At 42.3% G+C, this 16,828-nt stretch overlaps 1 protein-coding gene across 2 annotated transcripts in view; it reads right to left on the bottom strand.

The window, feature by feature from the left end:
- TTC37 (tetratricopeptide repeat domain 37) overlaps nucleotides 1-16,828 on the bottom strand; it is a 539,154-nt gene that overhangs the window by 37,175 nt on the left and 485,151 nt on the right. For both annotated transcript variants that reach the window (XM_029573103.1, XM_029573110.1), the window contains exons 37-38: nucleotides 12,848-13,006; nucleotides 1,931-2,083 (exon numbers count right to left, since the gene is read on the bottom strand). In XM_029573103.1, the coding sequence (XP_029428963.1) occupies nucleotides 1,931-2,083; nucleotides 12,848-13,006 (312 nt within the window). The remainder of the gene's footprint in view (nucleotides 1-1,930; nucleotides 2,084-12,847; nucleotides 13,007-16,828) is intronic.

Raw genomic sequence — 16,828 nt, 5'->3', positions numbered from 1 at the left:
TGATGATTTCTTCCCACAAGTTCTAAGACAAGTGATTAGAAAATCCCAATTCTGGAGCCCAATACAGGCTGTAATGCTTCTTCCACTGATTTTAATAAGAAATGAAAAACAAATCAAATGAGAACATTTTTTTTATTTTGAAACTAAAGAAATTAATTGAGATCCCCACAAAAGGAAACAAAAGTTTTCTCTTGCACATCCCTATCTTGTAACCCATTGGATTGCAGACAGTTTATTTCCTTTCCTTAAGCAATCGCTCCATTAATTTTCTTACCACTGACGAAAGTCTAACCAGCCTGTAGTTTCCAGCCTCCTCCCTGCTACTTTTGTGAAGCAGGACCACAACTGTCCTCCGATCCTCCGGCACTATTCCCATCTCCAAGAGTCTATTGAACAGGTACCTCAGCGGGACCACCAGCACTTCTCAGAACTCCTTAAGTATCTTTGGCTGTATTTCATCCATCCCCATGGCTTGTCCACTTTCAGTTTTGCCTAGTTCCTCCCAAACACTCTCTTATGTAAATGGGGATGTATCTACACTACTCTCATTTGTACTCTTGCTAGCAAGCCACAGTCCTTTTCCAATATCGTCCTTAGTGAAAACCAAATTGAAGTAATTGTTAAATACTTCTGCTATTTCTTCATCTTTTCTATACCTTGTTCCTTGTCTCCTTTCAATATTGTAAAGCCTCCTCTGGTCTTCCTCATTTCACTAACATAACTGAAAAATGTTTTGTAATCAAAATTTACCTCTTTGGCAATCTTTTCTTCTACGCGAGCTTTCACCATCCTGATTTCTTTCACTCAGCTTAACCCAATATTCTTGCCTGTGTTCCTCTTTTTGAGTTCCCTTGTACTTTTTGAATGCTGATCTTTTTGCCTTTATTATCTCAGCCACCACCTTGGAGATCCAGATCGGTTTCCTTTTTCTCTAACTTTTATTTACTCTTTTTACATAAATGTTTGTTACCCTTGTTATAACTCCTTTTAATTTGGTCCACTGTCGTTCCACTTCACCCACTTCCTCCCAGCCTTCTAGCTCCTCCTCAAGGTATGTAGCCATTTTACCAAAGTGTGTGTTTTTGAAATCAGGGACCTTGACCTTCATGCGATTTCCCTCCTTTTTGACCCGTTATATCCAACCATACCATCTGATGATCACTAGTGCCAAGGTGGGCACCTACCCAGGCATTTGAGACACTGTCTTCATTCGTGAACACCAGATTCAAAAATTCTCTCCCCTTTGGGTTCTATCATCATTTGTCTGAGTATAGCCCTTTGAAGGGCATCCACAATCCCTCTACTTCTGGTATCTACTTCTCATTTTGGGCCAATTAGCACAGGAACAGCTAGTGCAGAAGCTACACTTATTTTTGTTGACATCCACTCTACCACTGTGGTCATTCTATTGAGATCACATTTTAGCATGCCCTAGGTAAAACTTATTGCATAGAAAGTTAAGTCCCATTATCAACATTTCCATTTCTTTTTAGTTCTGAGGTCAAATTTTTAGCAGGCTAGTCACTCTGGTAACTTTAACTGGATATGCAGCAGCACTCAGCCAGATAAATCTGTTGCTGAATATAACCAGCTAAAGTTACCCGGGTAACTTCAAAGCAGCATTTACCTAGCTACGTTTATCTGGCTAGCAGTAAATATCAGTGCTATCCAGATAAATTTTAGTCAGCTAAATTTTAGCCAGGTACTTTACTTATTCAAGTACAATTCTGCCGGTAAGAAGGGCGGAAATTTCAAATTTCAGGGTTTGTTTAGCTAACATAAGTTTGCAGAATAAAATCTTCTGAATATCAACCTCTTAGTTCTTAACTCTATTCTTCATCTTATCTTTCCATGTTTCAAAGCCAAATCATCAGTGATATTAGTACAAGTCTGTCTTCATTAGTGAATGTGCTTTAAACAATTACCTTACCAAGCAAACTTTAAGAGCTAGCATAGCTAGTCGGAGCAGACTGGATAGCTTCCCATTCCAGTTACTCTGCTGTGATGCCAGCTGTAGGCTCTTTCTATAACACATTTCTGCAGCAACCATCATTCCTTGGGATTGGTATACTTCTGCCAGCCACTGAAAACAGAGCAAGAAACTGTTTATTGTTTTGGATATGATAGCTCACCCTTCTACCAAGGGTGCTCAGAGTGGGTTATATTAAATTAGGAAATGTCAAACTAATCACAGAAGTTATAAAAAAAAAAAACAACACGTATTTGTACTACAAAGTTCTATTAGCCATATTGGTCCCAGAGAAAACTGGACAAGCTGATACATTTCTTATTTGATCCATATAAAAATTAGCCAAATATGATACTGTATATGCATTCACTTTTGTGACCTCATAGTTGATCTTTGTGGTCTTGAAAATTCATGTAGTTCATTATCTTTTAGAAGTTTGCATGTTGGTTCATATAAAGTGGATTTAAAAATTCCGATTATCTCTCTCTTATTTGTGGAATGTGTTTGCCAAGTATTCTCTTTCATTGACCATTTGATAGCTGTTTTATTCTTAACAAAATGGTAAAATGTTTAACAAAGACTGAGCCAGAGAAAAAGAGGCCACACTGCACTTACGGGGGACAGAAGAAAAAAAAAAAAAAAAGAGTATGGAGGGTTCAATTGTATAAACGATATTGCAGGCATAGCTGGGTAACACCAACAAGGGTGGCCAATCTTGACCAATGTGCACCTTCTGTATCAGACACCATGGGCAAGTACTAGAAAAACAGCTCTCAGACAAAAGTTTAGTTTGGCAGTCAAACTGGAGAACATTTTAATTGGGTGGAAAACAGTCAATTTTTTCCTGGATGAGGAACTTGTGGACCAATTGTACAGCTATCACATGTCATCTAAGGGATCTTAAGTGGGTTAAAGAAATTGTTTTGTGCTTGATTTACCCTCAGAGTTTTGGGTTTCCAATAATTGCTGCAGAATATCTGGTTCTTCTATCTCTGATCATAAAAGAGGAATACCTGGCTGCCATTCGTGCAGCTCTGAAACCTTTGAAAACATATTCAGAAGGTACTGAAAAAGAAAGTTGGAACACAAAAGAAACCAGATCTCTTTATTCTCACCCCAAAAGGTAATTCATCAATCTAAATATGTAATTTTTATTGGACTCCATGAGGGCTATACTCTGAACACATTTAATCCTGATCAGCCTAGTTTTCTTCCTTTTTGCCCACATATCTCCTATTTGAGTGGGAGGAAAGCAGAGTTGCATACCTTTAATAGGAGATCTCTGAGGACAGCAGGATGTTAGTCCTCACACATGGGTGACATCAGATAGAGCCCCAATGCAGAAAACGTATGTCAAAGTTTCTAGAACTTTGACTAGGCATTCTGAGCATGCCCTGCATGCCATATACCACATGTCCATGCGGGGTCCTTTTCCAGTCTTGTATCATAGAATTATAATTAAAATAAAAAAAAATAGGAGAAACTCAACTCCATGGGGTAACGGGCAGGTTTCATGAGGACTAATATCGTGCTGTCCTCAGAGAACACCTTATAGGTAAGAAACTCTACTTTCTCCAGGGATAATCAGGATGGTAGTCCTCACACATGGTTGAATCCCTAGTTACAGGCAGCTCCGCAACAAAAAAGGGGACCAACAGACAAGTAACTAGGTGCCAATGGGCACAACAATAGTGCTGTTCATAAGGGGTGACATAGCCTTAACCCAAACAATGGGCCCTAGGGGTGGAGAGTTGGGTTCTAAACCTTACACAGATTGATAGATTGGCTGAACCTGCTGTCATGTTGGCCATCCCTATCCAGACAATAGTGAGATGTGAGTATGTGGAGAACTCCATGTCGCAGCCTTGCACATCTCCATGGGAACTTCTCGGAGTGGGCTACTGACGCTGTCACGGCTCTGACAGAATGAGCCTTGACATGACCCCTAAGTTGCAGTCATGCCAGGGCATAACAGAAGGAGATGCAATCTGCTAGACAATTGCATAGTGTGTCTTTTTGGCAATGGCAATGTCCAACCTTTCTTATCAAAAGAAATAAAAAGTTGGATGAACATAAGATATTCCATACTGGGTCAGACCAAGGGTCCATCAAGCCCAGTATCCTGTTTCCAACAGTGGCCAATCCAAGTCACAAGTACCTGGCAAGTACCCGGCAAGTACCCAAACATTAAATAAATCACGAGCTACTATTGTTTATAAATTAAGAGCAGTTTCTGGATTTTTCCTCTAGGAACTTATCCAAACCTTTTTTACACTTACACTAACTGTTGTAACCACATCCTCTGGCACTGAATTCCAGAGCTTAACTATGCACTGAGTAAAAAAGAATTTTCTTCGATTCATTTTAAATGAGCAACTTGCTAACATCATGGAATGCCCCCGATCCTTCTGTTATCTGAGAGAGTAAATAACCGATTTATATTAACTTATTCAAGTTCTTTCATAATTCTGTAGACCTCTATCATATCCCCCCCTCAGTCGTCCCTTTTCCCAAACTGAACAGCCCTAACTTCTTTAGCCTTTTCTCATAGGGCAGCTGTGCGATGCCCTTTTTTTTTAAATTGCCCTTCTCTACAATTTCTCTAGTGCAACTATATCTTTTTTGAGATACGATGACCAGAATTGTACACAGTATTCAAGATGTGGCCTCACCATGGAGTCATACAGAGGCATTATGACATCCATCCTTTTATTTGCCATTCCCTTCCTAATAATTCCTAACATTCTGTTTGCTTTTTTTTTATCACCACAGCACACCAAGCCAACGATTTCAATATATTAAGCACTATGATGCCCAGATCTCTTTCCTGGGAGGTAACTCCTAAGATAGAGCCTAACATTGTGCAACTACAGCAAGGGTTATTTTTCCCTATATGATCACATTGTACTTGTCCACATTAAATGTCATCTGCCATTTGAATGCCCATTCTTCCAGTCTCACAAGGCCCTCTCTTGCAATTCATCACAATCTGTTTGAGATTTAACTCCTCTGCATAATTTTGTGTCATCCGCAAATCTGATCACCTCAATCGTACCCCTTTTCCAGATCATTTATAAATATATTAAAAAGCACCTGTCCAAGTAAAGATCCCTGAGGCACTCCACTGTTTACCTTGTTCCACTGTGAAAACAGACCATTTAATCCTACTCTGTTTCCTGTCTTTTAATCAGCTTGCAATCCACAAAAGGACATTGCCTCCTATCCCATGACTTTCTAGTTTTCTTAGAAGCTTTTCATGCGGGATTTTGTCGAATACCTTCTGAAAATCCAAATACATTACATCTACTGGTTCACCATTGTCCACATGTTTATTCGCCCCTTCAAAAAAATGTAGGAGATTTGTGAGGCAAGACTTCCCTTGGGTAAATTCATGCTGGCTGTGTCCTATCAAACCATGTCTATCTAAATGTTTTGTGATTTTATTCTTTTTAACAGTTTCCATGATTTTGCCTGGCACAGAACTCAGGCTCACAGGTCTATAGTTTCCCAATCACCCCTGAATCCCTTTTTAAATATTGGAGTTATATTGGCAATCTTCCGGTACAATAGATTATTTTAATGATAGGTTACAAATTAATTGAATTAGGTCTGAAATTTCATTTTTTAGTTCTTTCAGAACCCTGAGGTGTATACCATCCGGGCCAGGTGATTTACTACTCTTCAGTTTGTCGATCAGGCCTACTACATCTTCAGAATCATCTGAACCATCACCTGTGAAAACCTTCTCCAGAATACATGTCTCCACAACATCCTCGTCAGAAAACACAGAAGCAAAGAAATCGATTCATCTTTCCGCAATGGCCTTAAGTTCCCCAAGTGCCCCTTTAACCCCTCGATCATCTAACGGTCCAACCGATTCCCTAGCAGGTTTTCTGCTTTGGATATATTTTAAAAGTTTTTATTGCGAGTTTTTGTCTCTATGGCCAACTTATTTTTCAAATTCTCTCTTAGCATGTCTCATCAATGTCTTACATTTAACTTGCCAGCACTTATGCGTTATACTATTTTCTTCTGTTGGATCCTTCTTCCAATTTTTGAATGAAGATCTTTTGGCTAAAATAGCTTCTTTTACCTCACCTTTTAACCATGCCGGTAATAGTTTTCCTTTCTTTCCACCTTTCTTAATGTGTGGAATACATCTGGACTGTGCTTCTAGGATGGTTTTTTTTTTTTAACAATGTCCATGCCTGATGCACATGTTTTACCTTTGTAGCTGCAACTTTCAGTTTTTTTTTTTTTTAACTATTTTTCTTGTTTTATCAAAGTTTCCCTTTTGAAACTTTAGCACTGGAGCCATGGATTTACTTACTCTCCCCCTTCCAGTCAATTCAAATTTGATCATATTATGATCACTATTACCATGTGACCCCACCACAGTTACCTCTCTCAGCAAATTCTGCACTCCACTGAGTATTAGATCTAAAATTGCTCACTCTCTCGTCAGTTCCTGAACCAATTGCTCCATAAAACTGCCATTTATTCCATCCAGGAGCTTTCTCTCTTTAGCATGTCTATGGCCTTCTGTCCACTCTAGATAGAAGATTAAGGCTCGCTTGTAGTCCAAATTGTGCAGTGCTCATTTGTCTTGGTGCAAATGGGGCCTGGAAAGAATGTTGGCAGGATAATGGACTGGTTAAGATGGAAGTCTGTCACTACCTTAAGCAGGAACATAGGGTGCATACATAAGATCACCCTGCCATTATAAAACTTAATGTAAACTGATTAAGTCACTAAGGCCTAGAACTTGCTAACCCTGTGTGCTGAGGTGACAGCCGACAAAATTTGACCTTCCAGGTCAGGTACATCAGGTCATAGGTGCACAGTAGCTCAAAAGGACATAACACCATGTTGAGGTCCCAAGACACAGTGGGAGGCCTTAGGGGAGGCTTGAATTGAAGAAGGCCCCACATGAATAGTACAACTTTAGGCTGTGCAGAGATTCGTGTACCATCTATACTTTGGTGGTATGTGCTAACTGCACTGAGATGAACTCTAATGGAGTTGGTCTTTAAGCCAGCTTCCGATAGGTGTAGAAGGTAATCAAGCAGGTTTTGTGTGGGCCAGGATCTAGGGCCTTTTGCCCACACCTCATGGAAAACTTCCTCCACTTCAGTCCATAGGACTTTCTAGAGGAAGGCTTTCTAGACGCCACCAGGACCAGAGACATATTCTGAAAGAACAAGTAGCTGCAGGATTAACCTATCAACATCCAGGCTGTGAACGACAGGGCCTGAAGGTTGGGATGCCACAGTCTGCCTTGATCTTGCATGATGAGATCTGGGGAAGTTCCCAGACTGATTGGTCTCCAGATAGACATATCCCGTAGGAGTGGAAATGAGAACTGTCTCAGCCAATGAGGGGCTAAGAGGATCATAGCCCCCTGTTTTGCGAACTTTCAAGAGAGTCTTTGCCACTAAGAGAATTGGAAGAAATCGTACAGAAAACCCTTGCCCTAAGGATGAGCAAAGGTGTCCAAGGCTGATATGCCATCTGACCTATATAGGAAGCAAAACAGAGGTACATTCCTGTTGCAAGGGGAAGCGAACAGATCTATGTCTGGCTGCCCCAGAGGTGGAATATCCAATTTGCTATCCCGTGCGGGGGTGTCAGCCCTCTGGTTGGGCAGGAAGGCCTTGGCCTGAGCCGTGTCCTAGCAGGGCACCTATGAAGTCCAATTTAGGTGATGGGCTGAGATTGGACTTTGGGTAGTTGAGAACAAACCCTAGTGACTCCAACACCCAGATGATCAAGCACATGGATCTGATGCACCTGTCTGAAATGTGTTCTTGACCAGCCATTCATCCAGATAAGGGAAAATATGTATTCATAATCTGCGGAGGTGCCCTGCCACTACAGCCAGGCATTTTGTGAAGACATGTGGAGCCCTGTGCTAGCTTGAATGGCAACACCTGGTACTGGAAGTGCTGATTTTCCAACATAAATCGGAGATACCTCCTATGACCGGGGTAGATCAAAATGTGAGTCTATGCATCCTTTACATTGAGGGAGCATAGCCAGTCCCTTTTTGTAAAAGAGGAATCAAGGTGTCCAGGGTAACCATTCTGAACTTTTCTTTTTTAAGAAACTTGTTCAAGGCTCTCAGGTTCTCTTTGGAATCATAAAGTATCTAGAGTAGAATCCCTGCCCTCTTTCCCTGATATTGGCTCAACTGCCCTTGCTGTTAAGAGGGAGGAGAACTCCACTAGTAGTATCTCCTGATGAGCTATCAGTCCCCAAAATGGGCACTGAGGGCAATTTGATGGGATACCCAATAGATTCAATTGGTACTTTTGATGGACCATGGAAAGAACCCACTGGTTCACTGTTATACTGGGCCACTGGTTTGCAAAGAATTGCAGCTTGTCCAGCATCCTGGGTACAGGCACATTGGCCTATGCTCCCTATGACCCAGTCTAAACCCTGTCCTTGGAGTTGACTGAGGAGCCAGCTGGGGCTTGGGAGCTCTCTGGTGCTTAGGATGGCCACAGGAGCTCTGATGGTGTGGTCGGGAGCGAGGGGGTGGAGGATAGTACTTCTTTTGGCAAAAGAAAGACTTCCTTGGCCCCTGTCTAGCCGGCCTCCTAGAAGAGGAAGACAGGTCCAGAGTGCTGGCGAAGAGCTGTTGGAAGATTTCATGGTGGTCCCGAAGCTGGGCCACAGTGTCCCTCATCCTATCTCCAAAGAGATTCTCCCCAGTATATGGCACGTCAGCAAGTCGTTCCCATACTTCTAGTCTGAGATCTGAGGCCCGTAGACATGGCATTCTGTGGGCGCCAATTTCTGCTGCAGAGACTCTTGATGCCATCTCAAAAACATCATAAGTCCCTCAGATTTTGTGTTTTCCGCACTCCAGGCCCTTAAGCACCAGCAACACGAGGATGTCCTGCTGTTACTGAGGCAGCTGCTTGGCCACTTCCTGCACCTGCTTCCAGATGTCCTGTAAGTACTGATTCATGTAGAGCTGGTAGGTAGCAATGTGGGCAATGAGCATGGCACCTTGAAATACCTTCCCCCCAAGAGCGTCCATCACTCTATGGTCCTTCCCTGGGGGCGCCGAGGAATAGTCCAAGAGTGCATGGCCCTCTTGACAAGTAGGGCAGCTGATGCTTATCGAATCGACAGCCTTCTGGATGAGGTACATCCCATCCACCTTTTATTAATGGGAGGCACTCTGAGGGGGTGTTCCCATACCCTCAGCAGCAGCTCCTTATGGATCTCATGCACTGGGAATGCCATGATCTCTTTAGGAGGCTCCACAAGCTGGAGGATCTCAAGCATTTTATGCCTGGCATCCTCCTCTGTTAATAATTGAACTGGGATAGCTTCTCCTCACAAACCCTATGAAGGTCAAGTCCTCAGGTGGAGACTTCCTTTCCTCCTCTGGAGGAGACGGGTCTGATGAGAGACCCGAGGACTCCAAAGCATCATCTCTCCAGGGGTCATAGGATTTCTCATCCTCACAGTAAGCAACAAGGGAGGAATCCCTAGGTGCCTGGCCTTCGTCCAGAGGTGCAGGCACTGGTAAAGCTGGACAGGGGGTGGCAGGCCTCAGAGACTCTGCCGGCTTTTGTAGAGCTTCCTCAGAGGAGGAACCGATAATGGCCATCGTATTGGTACGAGGAGGCTTCAGTGCCCTGCCAGGTACCAAAGCTGTCCCGGGAACTGACACTAGCTGGGTTGGTAACGCACTGATGAGTATGTTGAGCTTCTCCAAAGCAATTTGAGGACGGGCGGCACCAGATCCGGTGCCATAGGTCCAAAGCCCTGTAGCAACTGGACCTCTGCTAGCTGGATTTGGTGCTCTAGCATCAAACGTTGATATCAACACCAACTGGGAGGAAGGAGGGGTGGCCAGATCCTCTTTGGACCCTTGAGGTGGATCACTGACTGGCATCAGGACCGGTGGAGAGTGTCGCAGACCCTTGGCACTGATGGAGGACAGGAACTCCTCACCACAGGTTTGCTTCGGGGACATCGTGGCATAAGCTTGTGCAACCCTGTGCCCGACACTATGCATCGATGGGGAACAGTGCCGATGCTTCTTCAACTTCCATTGATGCTCAGCCCAGTGCTTCCCAAGAGCCGAGGCCAAAGACAAGGAACCCTACATCCTTGGCCTAGAGGAGCCTGACAGTGGTCGGTCTCCAGCACCCCTATCCGCCGATGTCGATGGCTCGGTGTCCAATAGTGCGGCTTCTTGGTCCTTCGATGCCGATGCTGCCTTTGCCGATGTCTCAGATTTCTTCAACCCGAACTGCTCCACCTTGTCGAGTCGAAATAGACGTCCCTTCAGGGTCATCTGGGTACATAAATGGCAACCCTGGACTTCATGCAATGCCCCTAAGCAGAGGACACATATCTCATGTGGATCAGTGATGGACATGGTCCTCGCGCACAGAATTCATCACTGAAAACAGAACGTGGCCATGTCGGACGAAACAAAAGGGGCATGAACCTGAAACTATGGTGGCAGGGTGGCGATGGCCAGTGGGCATTGACCACGAAAGGAAACTTACCAGAACTGCCAAAACCCTGACTAGGAGCACTACGGGAAGGTACAGAGAGAGATCCTGTGATGGAACAACATGGAAAAAATGCAAAAATCGCGAGGAGGAAAAGTTTTCCACAAGACCAAAAAACAGCCAAAGTGAGCTCACTTGCACCACGAGGTTTATAGTTCCACGGAAAGAGAAAGACTGGAGAGGGACCCTGCGTGGACCTGTGGTATAACACAGTAATGACAGCAGAATAAAACTAAAATGGTCCATCTAGTCTGCCCAGCAAGCTTCCCAAGTTAGTAACTGCAGCTCCGTGCAGGTTACCCCCAAGCTTTTTTATTTATTCCCATCCTCTAACCTTTAGGGATCCACAGTATTTATCCCATGCTCCTCTGAAATATAAGTATAGGGCATTCTTGGCATGCTAGTGTGCCTAGTCAAAGTTCTAGAAATTTTGATAGACGTTTTCCACATTGGGACTCCATCTGATGTCACCCATATTTGAGAATTACCACCCTGCTTGTCCTTGGAGAAAAAGGTTTGCTTTATCATCTTTTCCTCCCACAGAAAATCATGGAAGTTGCACTATGTCACTATCTTCCCTTTTACTGTATCTGATTTTATTTGAATTGAACTGGAAAAAAGCCTCAGCAAAGACTTTTTTCAAAGTCTTGTTTCAGAGTCCTCTCACAACAGCATTTAGAGGGCCATTTGCTAAGCCATTGCAGCACATTACCATTTGGTAAACATATTACTGTATAGCTAAGAAGTGGAATTTGAAATTTTGCACACTAGCAGGCCGATGCAATATAGTGCGCTCGGCTGAGCGCATGGTTTACAGGCGCTTGGACGCGTGTCCAAAAGCCCTTGTCCATTAAGGGGATTACAAAGGTATAGAAAAAAAAGAAAGTAGTTGTGGTCTTGGTCCTGACACTGCAGCACCAACACCCAAGCCCTGTCCCCTTGGAGATAGGTGGAAAGGTGTCTCTGGTGTCGGCTGGCACCCTTTGAAAATGACATGGGGTGCAGAAGCAGCCCTATGCTCCTGAGGGTGATGTGGTGGTGGGAGTTGAGGTATAGGGAAGGGGAAGAAATAATTTTTTGGATCAAGGTGGCATGGTTTGGGTAATGGGCGAGGGGTCACAGAACCAAGACCAGGACCAAGGCAAGGCTACTTTCTTTTTAATTTTTAAACTTTTGCCTCTTCAGGGTGTGGCTGAGGAGAGGGAGTCTCCCTAGACCCCCAGGGGTTTTTATACTTGGGTTGGGAAGGGGATTCTAGGGAAGGTATAGATCCTTTAAAAAATAGTGACCCCCTAGAAGTGGGGCTGCCAGTATGCGTTATGATATTTAATACCTTGGGATTGACTAACTTGTGGTACCACAGGTTAGTAAATCCCAAGGTAATTTTTCCCTGTGGCTCAATAATGCAGCTTAGTAAAAATATACTCCTTAGTCTGCTGAAAGTGTCTTTAATGGTTCTCCTCTACACCTTCCCCAAGCCAGCATTCATGCATCATCCTTCAATTCACTCTCACACCTACATTACTGGGACTTATCTGTATATGTGCATTCACATTCCAGCACTCAGACACATCACTCACACTTAATCACCACCAAACCTATTCAATATCACTCAGGACACAAAAGTTATCCAAAATAATTACAAAAAACAATTTTAAATGTTTTACTTGTTATCCCCTTTCCAGGAAGTAGGAGGAAAGGGGGTGAAATCCTAGCACCTCTCTAGAGTTGGGAGAGGGAAGGGGTTTCTGAGTTCTCTCTCCTGTTGCTCCTTACCAAGGAGGATCATCAGCATATTCAGGTAGATTAAGAGAACAAGTGGGAGAAATATACACTTCTAGCATATACAAAGTAGGTGCATTTCATAGTCTTTTTGTGTGACAGATTCAAGCTTTGGACAGACGTAGGGGATAGGGGGAAAATTAAAATTGACACATAAGGTTTCTGCACAGTTCTGAAATAGCACATCTTTTGCCCAAATCCACACACACACAAATATTTGCAAGCAAAAAGTACTGCAGAACTTTTGCCAGATTCTTGAATTTAACACTTTTGGCAAAAGTCCTGCAGCACTTTTTGTAGTTTTTGCTTGTTCATGTTTTTCCTGTAGACTCTTCCTTTCCTCAAGTTTCAGGAACTTAAATCTTTGGGCAAAAGATATGCTATTTTAAAATTATGCATGCAACTCATGTGCAAGCATTTTTTGCATTTTATTTGGTCTACTTCTGACCAAAACTGAAATCTAACCCACAATCTCTTCCCAGATTCTCTGAGTATACACTAAATGAGGGGAGCAAGGAAAAATTGGAGGGTAAAAAAAAAACAAAAAACTTACAATCCAAGCTGGCAGTGACATGGAATTGGACATAACTGTTTTTTTCAGTTCCTCCAAGATGGCTTCAGAAAGCGGTTTGTGCGACTGCAGGAGCTGTTTACACTGAACTTGTCTCAGGAGAAGGAACAGAGCTGGTTGATCAGAGCAAATATTTAAGCCCTGGGAAAAGAAAATTCCAGTATAGATGAAATTACTCCCTTCCTATTTCTTTGGACACTATACCTATGGCTAAATATATCACAAGATTTTTTTCCCATGTCACATCATGTGTAAAAAACTACTGAAAAGTCAGAATCAGAGCAATCAGCCACTATCAGGATGATCTGCTCTGCATGGCAAACTGGAAAATTATTCAAAGATCTGAAAGCATCATATTATGCGTCTGTCAATTAATAAAGAGCAAGGAGGAAATACTCCAGCTCCCACAAGTAAGATATGTTGATTAACACAAAAGCAGAGTGTAACAGATTATTTTTTCTGCTTCCCAATAAAATTATGTAGCAGCTTAGTTCACAAATCTTACCATATTCAGAATGAGAAATACTTCCATTTCAATTTTATAATTATCAATACCATACTTTATATTTATTTTGAGGCCAATATTCAGTAGGCTAAATGTCCCACTTGTTTGAAGTTATCCGGCTACATATAGCTGGATAACTTCAAACAAGTGGATAACTTTAACCCTAAGCAGCCACTGGTTGAATATGGCTGGTTAGACCTAAAGTTATCTGGCCGGATAACTAGCTACTTACCTGGATATCTTCAGAGATATCCAGGTATGTAGCGCACCTTAAAAAAAACCAAACAAACCATGGTTTATGGTTTATTGGTTTTTTATACCGCCATATCAGTAAAACCATCACAACGGTGTACAATACATTAAAAGCAAGAAAATACAATACTTAGTCAAATCAAAATATCAAGTAAGAACACAGGTATAAAATATAAAAAGAAACATCTTTATAGCTAGTATAAAATAATAAAAATATTAAGACATGATTAAAATAATAATGAGTCAAAGTATCAGTAAATTATTAAAAGTAAATTAAAAGAGTAAAGTAAGTATAAAAAACTGCATTAAGCCTATGTTGATCTGTCATTGTGTTTCTGCACATGCATTTAACTAGCCAGGTTTTAAGTCCTGCTTTGAATTTTTGAATGTCTGCTTGCAGTGTTATTTCTGCAGGGAGGGCCTAATGTTCATGCTCCCCACCACCTCCCAGAGGTGGCCTCATCCTTAAAACAAGCCTTTAAACTTACACAATCAGATCGCCGCCAGCCTGGGCCTTCCTCTTCACTAAAAAAATCTTTAAATTTGCCTCTTCTGCCTCTTCCCCCCCCAGTCATCCCCCAATCCCAGGCTGACACCCTCCTCCAATCTCAGCTGCTTCCATCCTAAGATAACAACACTGGAACCCTACTTTTACACTAAACAGTACACTTCCAGCGTTATCTAAGTAAATCTGGAAGTGGCTGGGATCACAGAGCACAGAAATCTCAGCAAGGAAAAAAGGGACTATGTTTGAAAGTAAAGGGTGGATGGGAGGGTCTCACTCTGGGGTGGGAGAGGGGGGATGGTTGTGGGGGGAGGCAGAAGAGGCAAGTTTAAAGATTTATTTTTAGCATGGAGGTAGGGGAGAGGCCTGAGCCAGCAGTGATTTAGTTGTCTAAGTTTAAAAGCTTGCTTTTAGATTGAAGCTATCTTTTTGGGACAGCAGAGGGGTTAGAGACATGTGATGGTGGGGGGATGGGCATTGGGCTGGGGATCTGCAACCTTTTTTTTTTTTTTTAAAGGTGCCCTACTTACCCAGATATCTCTGAAGATATCTAGGTAAGTAGCTACTTATCCGGCCACAAGAGGCTGGATAACTTTAGGTCTGCTCTGAAGCAGGCCACCTAAAGTTATCCGGCTAACAGTCAGATATATCCAATATTTGGCTAAATTAGCTAGATAAATGAATCCCTCCCCGGAATACCCCTAGAACACTCCTTTTATATCCAACTAAATTATAAGAACATAAGACTTGGCATACTAGGTCAGACAAAAGTTCCATCAAGCCCAGTATCCTGTTTCCAGCAGTGGCCCATCCAGGTCATAAGTATCTGACAGGATTCCCAATGGGCGGACAGATTCCCTGCTGCTATCTCAGGGATAAGCAGTGGACTTCCCCAAGTCCACCTTAATAATTGTTTATGGACTTTTCCTCCAGAAACCTGTCCAAACCTTTTTTAAATGCAGCTACACTAATGGTTTTTACCACATCCTCTGGCAACAAATTCCAGAGCTGCTATGGGTGGAGTAAAAAAAATCTTCTCTTATTAGTTTTAAATGCATTACCTAGTAACTTCAGTGTGTGTTACCTAGTCTTTGTATTATTTGAAAGAGTAGACAACCGATTAACATTCACTCATTCCACTCCACTCATTATTTTATAGACCTCTTATCATATTTCCCCTCAGCCATCTCTTCTCCAAGCTCAAGAGTCCTAACCTCTTTAGCCTTTCCTCATAGAAGAATTGTTCCATCCCCTTTATCATTTTGGTTACCCTACTCTGTACCTTTTCTAATTCTATTACAGAATATCTTTTTTGAGATGTGGTGATCAAAACTACACACAATATTCAAGGTAAGGTCACACCATGGAGTGATACACAGGCATTATGATATGCTTTGTTTTATTCTCCATTCCTTTCTTAATTATTCCCCTAGCATTCTATTTGCTTTATTGACTGCTGCTACACACTGAGAAGAAGTTTTAAACATATTAACGATGATGCCTAGATCCTTTTCCTGAATGGTGACTCCTAATATGGAACCTTGAATTATGTAGCTTCCTGCTTTTAAAACATGTTACTTAGTACAAGTCACACTTACCACCTCACCCCAATGACTTTTGTTTTCACGTCTATACAACTTTGTATAAAACCATTATACATATCAATTTATTGCTTGAATCCCTTGTACATATCTTATCCCCATGTGTCTGTCCTCACCCTCCCCCCGCCCCCCCCCTTTGTCATGACTACCCCTACCCCTCCCTCCCTAAGTTATTTAGTTTCTTGCTCTGTTTCTGCATTAGTTTCTTGCTCTGTTACTGCATTTATGTTACATACTGTTATTTGTAAAGGTATGGTTGTAAGTTACTTGTAAACCGGCACGATGTGCAAACGGCTGTCGGTATATAAAATTAAATAAATAAATAAAATAAATAAATGTAGCTATAATTTGGGATACTCTTCCCTACGGGCTGGATTTTCAAAGGTTTTACGCACGTACCTGGGCTTACGCGCGCCGGGCCTATTTTCAAAAGGCCCGGGGCTTTACTAAAGGGGAGGGGGGTGGGGTGGGGCATGGGTAGGGCGGTCTGTAGGCAGGGCGGGGTGAGAGGCTCCCGGCACAGCGGCCATTTGCCGCTGTGCGGGGCATCGAGCGCTGGCAGTTGGCCAGCGCGCGCAACTTACTTCAGCCCCAGGGCTGAAGTAAGTTTTAAAACATGAAAAAAAAGAAAAAGGTAGGGGGAAAGGGTGGGGGAGATAGAGGAAGGGAAGGGAAGGTGGGGTGGGGGGTAGGGAACGGGGGAAGGCAGCGTGGCTCGGCACGTGCAAGGTGCACAATTGTGCACCCTTTTGCGTGCGCCAACCCCCGATTTTATAACTTATTTATTTAAAACTTTTTATATACTGTTATAACAAATGGATTTGAACAAAACAATTTACAATTATTTCAAAATAAAAATAAAATAAAGAAATTAAAATAACTAAAACTTCAAATAGTGATAAAAGTGAAAATAAAATAGTAAAGTCAGAATAAAAATACATTGGTATCAAGTTATAAAATCGGGCGCACATGTATGTCTGCATAAACCTTTTAAAATCTATCCCTTAGTGCATTACTTTGCATTTATTCACATTAAATTTTATTTTGAATGTGCATGCTCAGTCTCCCAGTTTTCCAAGGTCCTCTTGTAATTTCTCACA

The sequence above is a fragment of the Rhinatrema bivittatum genome, chromosome 1 (genome assembly GCF_901001135.1).
Source record: "Rhinatrema bivittatum chromosome 1, aRhiBiv1.1, whole genome shotgun sequence".
Taxonomy (NCBI): Eukaryota; Metazoa; Chordata; class Amphibia; order Gymnophiona; family Rhinatrematidae; genus Rhinatrema; species Rhinatrema bivittatum.
This window is presented reverse-complemented; position numbering and strand designations above follow the sequence as displayed.